The sequence below is a fragment of the Morus notabilis genome, unplaced genomic scaffold (assembly GCF_000414095.1).
Source record: "Morus notabilis unplaced genomic scaffold, ASM41409v2 Scaffold205, whole genome shotgun sequence".
Classification (NCBI taxonomy): Eukaryota; Viridiplantae; Streptophyta; class Magnoliopsida; order Rosales; family Moraceae; genus Morus; species Morus notabilis.
The window spans coordinates 493,666-502,712 of NW_010363285.1; the positions used below are offsets into that span (position 1 = coordinate 493,666).

At 29.8% G+C, this 9,047-nt stretch overlaps 1 protein-coding gene across 1 annotated transcript; it reads left to right on the forward strand.

The window, feature by feature from the left end:
* Positions 1 to 3,577: 3,577 nt before the first annotated feature.
* Positions 3,578 to 6,684, forward strand: LOC21407260. The gene is made up of 7 exons (XM_010103938.2): positions 3,578 to 3,955; positions 4,465 to 4,608; positions 5,238 to 5,305; positions 5,412 to 5,462; positions 5,548 to 5,607; positions 5,702 to 6,154; positions 6,261 to 6,684. Exons 1-7 carry the CDS (start codon positions 3,829 to 3,831, stop codon positions 6,297 to 6,299), a joined length of 942 nt encoding a protein of 313 aa, XP_010102240.1. The 5' UTR covers positions 3,578 to 3,828; the 3' UTR covers positions 6,300 to 6,684.
* The last annotated feature ends 2,363 nt before the right edge of the window (positions 6,685 to 9,047 follow it).

The following is a 9,047-nucleotide window of genomic DNA, read 5'->3' on the forward strand; positions in this document are numbered from 1 at the left end:
TCAGCGAAGTGAACGAGGCCCTAGATTATGTTTTATGAGTCTGTGCTGAGTAGTTCTTTTTTTATTGAGTCTCGGTATTTATTTTTGTCCATGTGTTATGGTGTCTTCACTGATACATCTAGTCTTTAATTTAGGGTGAATATCCTCTATAATTGAGACTACTCGTATTTTGTGTGTTTGTTTTTTTTTTTTTTTTTTTTTTTTTTTTTTTTGTAATGAAATTTTTTCCCTCTCAAACAAAAATCCTAACTATTTTTATAAAAAATAATTATTTACGTAAAAAATAATTTTCTTTAAAAAAATGTCAAAACATGTATTTTTTATGATGTCTAGAGGCCTAGAAGATTTTTTTTTTTATATAATTTTCAAAACAAGCATTTTACTAAAAAAAAGATTTTAGTATAACTTTTTTTTATACAACATAAAATTGAACTTGCAACCTCATATAAATCTCACTCCACTCAAATCTCTCAATGCCACTAGATCAAGAGATATGAGACAAATTATTGTATAATTTCATTATTTATATTTTATATTCCTTATGCTAGAAATATTTATAGAAATTGTCTCTTATAAGGCAAGTCTTTTTGCTGACCAGTCAGGCACTTTCTGTAAACCGTGCGATTAAAAATGAAGGGTCGATATTGCATGAGTATGTTACGATACTTTCTTCCTTTAGCAGGCTTTACTTTTAAGATAGGTGCTGGTAGATAGGCTGCAAGATAAAAGGCATTAAAAAAAAGAATTTTGAAATAAGAACAAAAAAAAAAAAAGTTCATAAAGAAGAACGACAGAAGTATACATTGTCGTTTCCCTCTTTGCCGCTTCACAACGCCATGTTTACTGGAAGCAGTCTTTTATAGCTTTACGCCTTGTCACATTACTAATAAATACATAGTAAATATTATTTTAAGTGGAGTTAATTTTTCTTTTTGTTAGGAATTTTAATTGGAGTTAATTTGAGATTAGTGGTGGAGAAATTAGTAGAGTGATCATTCCCAATTTATTTTAGGTTGTGCCCACACACAGTCTTCTCGAAGTTAAGATTAGATGAGAAAGATTTAAGGTTTATAGGATCTTAAAGTGTTAGACTGTCAAAGAATCAAGTTATAGTCTTAATCGCTTCAAAGGTAATAATTAATGTTATTAATTGTTGTAGTGTAAATTAATATATTTTACACCTTAAACAAGAGTTTTATGAAATTTTTGTTATACACAATCCCACTGATAAGTAGGGCAAACAATTTATGTTCGCGTGTCGTGTTCGTGCTGACATAATTATGACACGACACGATAGTGAAAAATAACATGATATAATTAATAAATGTGCCAAGACCCCAAACACAAACACAAAACTTTTATTACATGAGTAACACGACATGACACACGAACATGTTTAGTCATTTATTAAACGGGTCGTGATAGCTTAACGCGAATAAAAACATGTTTATAACCCAACTAACATGATTGCTGAAAAAATATTTTCTTTTACATTTGAAACTAATATTTATTGACTACTAAATATTAATTATAACTATATCAAATAAACACGTGAGAATTAGAACATAGAGTCTCCAATCTCCATAATATCAATATTCATAAAATTATCTATAAATCATATATATATATATATATATATATATACACACACAAACACAATATTATTAGGTTATGATACATATGAGCCAGAAAAGGATAAATTCGTATCGTCGTGTTGACACGTTTAAAGTTCATATAATTAAATGTATTAAGCGTGTTAATTGACTTGGTGCAAATCTAATTCATTTATTTTCGCGTCATTCGTGGCAAGCCATTAATTACCCACATATTAAATGTGCGGTCTAAACCTGTTTACTTGTGTCGTTTTCATATTGTGTCATCGTGATGCGTCCGAAACTACCGGCTTTACTGATTCATTTTCGCTATAAAATTTATCTAAAATCGTTTCAAAAACCAACAACTTCAACCATTGTCTATTAACTCTGTATATGTATACATTATTTAGAGTTGTATTTTCATCTTATTTTCTTGTACCCAGGGTTAATTATCTAGTTCTTTAACTACATAAATACTCACAATCCCTCCTAAATATATGCCTTGTACTGGAAAAAATACATTGCCACTATTATTCTTACTCGTTACTTAATAAGATGTCGTAAGATTTAAATAGTATGGACAACCATAATTTAGTAATGTACATGTTATTATGTTGGTTGTACACTTATTTCAAAAAAAAGTTTGCACATTTAAACCCGATTGCTATAATTGCTACTTATTAGTTTTTTTTACTTAAATTTACGTTTTGGGATTGAATAATCCTGATAAACACCTATTAAAAGTGTAAAAATCAAAATTTTTATTATTTATTTTTTATTCATAATCTTTTTAATCAAATAATTACACTAACAAAAAAATATTTATAAAAAATACAGAGTAAATATTTAAATTTATGCATTCTCAAAATAAATTATTTATTTTTTTCTTTAGAATTATTAAATGCACGTTATATGTTATTTAACTCATTAAGGTGTCGTTCATTTCACCGATTCGAATTTTTAGTTTTAGGTTTTTACAGTAAAAAACTCTCAGAAAATGTCACATCTAACTTTTTATGCTACAGTGAAAAACTCTTATAAAATGTCACATCTCAGCTCGAATTGAAAACTCGAATCCGCGAAATGAATGAGGGCTAAATTATAAGCTTCCCACCTGACACCCTACTGCAATCATCCCCAGGTGTCATCCTTTAAATAAAAAACGTTATCCTTCAATAGCCGATCAACAAATGGCATTACATGGTTAACTTCTCAAAATTAAGGTTGACAAATTAAACAGGACTCAAAATTCACACAAAATTAGTGAATTTAAGTTTACTATAAATGAGTTTGAATCATAATCAGATTTATATGATTAACACGATTAATAAATAAGTTGGGTTATGGTTGACCTCATAACACGAAGTGATACGAATTGACACGATTAACTATATGTATCATCTACAATATAATAATATGTGATATAACATGAATATTTATATAACGTAATAAATACAAATAATATGAATTTTAATAGTTATTCGTAAAATTTATTTATTTTTTAAAGTAAAAGATAAATTAATAAATAAACATGTATTGATCGTGTTAAATAAATTATTATTATATTAATTATTTATTAAATATATTAATTTAAACAATTCATATAAATTAATATAATTATTAAATAGATCATATTTATGTTAATATTTTTAATACATTTAATAAATAAATTATATTTAAATTAATATTTTTTAACATAATTAATAAATAAATTAACACGAATACAGAGGCACTAAATTGTCACTCTTACTCAAAAATCAAAATGTTAAAAGCCACAACATAGGTTCCCGGACAGGAGACAAAACCAATATTTATATTATGTATTCTATTTTATAAAAGAATTAAAATTTTATATTCAACCATTGAGAACTTGACAGATTCTATTTTGTTTTTGGCTCACCGAATTCTATTATCGATTATCTTATAATTATTCTCTAATTTTTTTATCAAAAGAAAAAAAAAAGGAAAATCATAAAAAAAAACCTAATAAAAAGAAAAGGAGAGTAGAGAAACGTCAACGGTTGAAATCAATCTGGGATTGTTCCCAACCTTTTCAGTATCAATCAAGAAGGATTAGAACACTCTCAACAAGATTGAGAAAAAAGAAAATTTCTGCACGTCTATAATTTCCGGGAAAAAGAAGAGAGAGAGAGAGAGACAGAAAACGATATTTTTCCATCTGAGTATCCTATCCTCCAAGCTCCTGCCTTTTTCTCGGTGGAAGAGAAGAGAGATGAGAGGAAGAAATTCGTACGGGAATTACACAAACCCATGTTTGACTATGCACCAGCCTTGGGCTTCTCTCCTCGTTTATGGGATCAAACGCGTTGAGGGAAGGTCTTGGCCTGCTCCCTTCAGAGGTAAAAATATTTGATTTTTGATTCTAATTACCCACTTTTTCTTCTTTGTTTGATAATTGGATTCGCTAATTCTTTAACTTATAGCATTCAAATTTTGGATAAATTGTTGATTCTTTGTTTGCATTTCAACTGAGACATACCCACAAGGAGAAATACACTTTTAATTGAGTTTTTACTGTGAAAGGTCTTTTTTTTTTTTTTTTTTTTTTTTTTTTTTTTTGTTTTTTGTTTTTAAATTCGAGCTAATAAAACTTTCTTTAACTAAATGGGGTATGCATTTTTTGGGTTTAGGAAGCTTGTCGTTTATCAAATTCTGGATATTTCTAGTTTTTCTTCTATTGGGGTTTATTTGGTTGATGTTTTAAATAATCTAATAAGTGATTGCATATGTCTCAGTTTTATAAGCTGTTGTTAATCACAACTTAGACGATTTTAAAACGCAATTATTTTGCAAGATTTTCTTCTAATTAGTGTATCTCATGTAAAGGATATTATATTGTCTTTTGAAGGCCGTTTATGGATTCATGCTGCAAGTAAGGTTCCTGATGAGGCTACGATCAAGGCCATGGAGGACTTCTACAGGGAAATTTATGCTGTGAATGGAATTACTGATGTTCAATTCCCAGAACATTATCCTGTTTCAAGACTTTTAGGTACTCAATTTGATAAGTGTGTTCATACTTCTCCGATGGTTTATTTCATTGAATTTTCCCTTTTTATTTCCAGACACCAATCAGTATTGCAAAGTGAAGAAGGAAAATAGTCTGATATTAAAAAAATGCAATCCTAAATCTTGTTTACTGTCGGTAGTTTGTGAGGCTTGTGTTCTATTAGAAATTTAGCTTGTTTCGTTTTCTAGAAACACAGGAATTGTTACGTTTAGGCCATTATACTGAGGAGGTGTTTTGATAAGTAATGTGTTTTTTTGCTATTTCTATCCTCCAATTATCTAGAATGGGTATTTTGTTTTTTGTTTTGTTTTTTTTATCTGAATCTAGAATGGGTATTTGAAACAATAAGTGCAGATTTCCAGTTTTGGGATTTTGAATGTGCACCTTAAACTGTTGAAGAGGGAAAAAATGGGAAACTATATACTTTTTTTCCCCCCTTCTTTTTAGAGTGTAAGGAAACCATGCTTTTGAGATAAAGGTTCACTTGAATGATGAATTGAGAGAATAACCATGAGATTTTGGGAGTCTTTCTGTTGACTCTCTCTCCTCTCCCCCACCAATTATTGAAGATGAAATTTTAACAATTTCGTATGATTTCTTTGAGAATACAGGTTGTGTTGAAATGGTTGGATGTCTTGAACGTGAAGAACTAGCAGCGTGGGAGATGGTACCTGAAGGGGTAAGATAATATATATATATATATATATATATTTTTTTTTTCCAACATTGTAAAGAGGATCTTATTTGCCAAGCCTCTGTTAAATGCTCCTTTATCCGCAATGCAGGTGAGGCTGGAGGCACAAACTGATTTTTGTTGGCTCTGTGAGCAACCGCAGGTATATTTACACACTACCGTGACTTCTTTTGTTATTTAAAGTACATATTATGCGATTAAGCTTTCTTTGTCTTCGATTAATGCAGAAATTGTTAATCCCATTCGAAATGCGGGGGTACCAACGTATCTATAACTTGGAGAAGAAGGTAAACAATGTGCAAACATTGACTCTATGTTCGAATGTGTGTGATTTTTCCTATTCTAGTTCTTCAACTGGGCTAACTTATTCACCTGTTTCAGATATATGAGTCTGCCGTTAGGGGTATCAGACCAGTTGAAGGTCCATTGCCAGTGAAATTTCCTATTCCGGATCAACGAGATCCATTTTCCCTGAAGCCTGGATCTATTGGTGCACGTTTTCCTAAATCAAAAGGATCTGAAGTGCAGAGATCTTCAAATCTCGATGCTGCAATAGCCGGTGCTCGAGCCGCAGCTACACAGTTCTCGAAGAAGGATCAGAATTCCCAAATCACTCAGAACAGCAATCCAAATTCGGCAAGGACAAGACAGATGACAAGGAAATTAACTGAAGAGGATGAAACCACGTCCCCTGATTTGGGTAAAAGATTTGATACGAGGGATATAACGTCAGACAAAGAAGGTAATGTAAATCAGACTGTGCATGAGGGAAGCAGTAGGGACACTCAACCTCCTCGTGCAGATTCAAGACCTGATTCTGGGGCACCTTCTAAGGTATGTAGGGTCTTATCTTCACTGTATAGCAGTTTGAGTAGAAAAATGAGAGATATATATGATACCAATTCCTCTGAACAGGAATATCTATTGTTAAAATTTTCAGATTTTCGCTGCGGCGCTGAAAGGACTGACCCGATCGTGAGTTCCCATTACCTTTTCATACGACCGGCCTTTGTAATAAACCATATCCAGCATGTGATCAAGTTGTGATGACGCAGAAGATTCAAGGATGGACCTTTAACCCATGGATGTTTGGTTAATGTATGTTATTTATTTATTTAATTTTTTTCTTTCCTGGGATGGATAACGATTATTATTGTGTCTGTATGTTGGAGTGGTTTAGAGCTTGATTGTAGTTTCTTTCTTTTCATCGTGTTGTATTGTATCCTCATTAACAGTTAGTGAACATTACTGTTGGTATATATGTAGGTCAAATATATTGCAAAGAGGTTTGAATTATTTGGTTGCTGCTGAATTTTGTATTCGGAAAGTGCTATTATGTAGTCGTCATCTGTGCACCTCTCAAATAAATTAAGGACTCGTTCATTTTACAAGTTTGAACCACAATTCAAATCTTTTTGTTGAATTTCTGTTTAAATTTTCTGATCAAACCTAATAACAAAATGGGCCCTAAATTTTGAGTGTATCCCGTTCACTTCGCTGATTCGAGTTGAGATGTGATTTTGTGTGAGTTTTTAACTATAGTAAAAAAGTTAGATGTGACTGTTTCTGAGAGTTTTTTACTGTAATAAAACTTAAATTTTAAACTCGAATCGGCGAAATGAACGGATATTTCCCGTTCTTCACCATTCCTATTGGTACCGTCTTTTCCCATTTGTTATTTGTTCCTTTCATTGTCCTTTTTTCACTCTTGTTATCCATTTTGTGTTGAACTGTTTGACGTTTCCGTTGTTGATGCTTTTCGTTGTATATGTGTTTTTCATTTTGTCACTTTCATCCTTCAGTTTTTCACTTTTCGTTGTTGATATTATCCTAATGTCGTTTCCAACTTGGTTCCATCCTTCAGTATCTGCCTTGATTTCCTTTTTACTTTGTAGTTTTTTCTTGTCGTTTCGTTTGTGTTATCGCTCCTTTCATTTGTTTGTCAATAATCCATATTATTCTCTTTATCTATTTCCAAATATATATATATATATATATATATTATTCTCTTTATTCTTCTTCTTCCATGTGGTTTTTAATTTGCTTACGTTTTTGCAATCTTGTCTACACTTTTTTTTTTTGGTTTTCAATATGATTGTCGTTTTTCACTTTCTTGTGGTAGTTTTGTATTGTCGTTTGTAGCTTTTTTAGCATATATTTTTTTTTTCATATTTATTCCTATTTGTCGGAGTCCAGGCTGTCCTACCTAGCAAGAAGTTAAAAAAGGTAAAAAAAAAAAAAGGACTAAAAAGAAAAAATAAATAAGTTTTAGAGTAAAAGTGACCAAAATGGAGGAAAAATAAAGTTTCAAGGCAAAAATAAAAAAAGGCATATAAAAGATTAAAATGAAGAAACAAATAAATTTTAGGGCAAAATGGATTAAAACGGGAAGAAATTAAAAAAAGGGTCAAAAAATATCAAAATGAAGAAATAAAGAAGTTTTAGGGCTAAGGCAACAAAAACAAAATAAATAAAATTTCAAGACAAAATTTAAAGAAACGAGGAAAAATGATTAAAATTAAGAAATAAATAAGTTTTATGTAAAAGGAACAAAGACGAAAAAAGTAAAGTTTTGGGAAAAAAAATTAAAAAAAGGGGCAAAAAATGACAAAAATAAAGAAATAAATAAGTTTAGAGAAAAATGAATCAAAACGGAAAAAAATAAAGTTTTAGGACAAAAAATAAAAGAAGGTGAAAAAAGGATTAAATAAAGAAATAAATAAATTTTAGACAAAAGGAACCAAGACGAAAAAAGTAAAGTTTCAGGAAAAAAGAATAAAAAGAAATAAATACGTCTTAGGTAAAAGATATCGAAACGAAAGAGAAAGTAAAATTTTAGGGTAAAAATAAAAAAAAAGGGGTTAAAAAAGGATTAATATGAAAAAATAAATAAGTTTTAAGGTAAAAAAACTAAAACGGGAAGAAAATAAAGTTTTAGGACAAAAATATAAAAAAGGTCAAAAAAAAAAGGATTAAAATGAATAAATAAATAAGTTTTAGGCAAAAAGAACCAAGACAAAAAATATGTAGAGTTTCAAGAAAAAATAAAAGTAAGGTCTCATTCATTTCACTGATTCGAATTTTTAGTTCTAAGTTTATACAGTTAAAAGCTCTAAAAAATGTCACATCTAACATTTTTTGCTACAGTTAAAAGTTCTCAGAAAATGTCACATTTTAGCTAGAATTGAAAACTCAAATCCACAAAGTGAACAATGCTTAAGTTTTAGACAAAAGATATCAAGACAAAAGAAAAAGTAAAGTTTCAAGACAAAAGTAAAGAAAAAGGGTTAAAAAAGGACCAATATTAAAAAATAAATAAGTTTTAGGACAAAATAAACTAAAAAGAAAAGAAAATGAAGGTTTCAAGATAAAAATATATAAAAAAAAGGTTAAAATGAGTAAATAAATAAGTTTTAGGGTAAAAAGCAAAAGAAAAATAAAAGGAAAGATTTATAAAAAAAGACGAGGGATTTCAATTAAAACGACGTTGTTTTGGTCGAAAACGCTAATCGCGGTTGTGCTTTCTATATATCATATAAACTATATACTTCTAGATATACTTCTTCTAGTGCAGTAGTGTTGTTCACCTATCCTATTCTCTTGTGCTCCCTTCTAACTCCAACACATCAACTACTACCTAAATCTGATATATATTACATTCCTTTCAAATATATGATATATATTACATGCATTTGAAATATATGATATATATTACATTCCTTTGAAA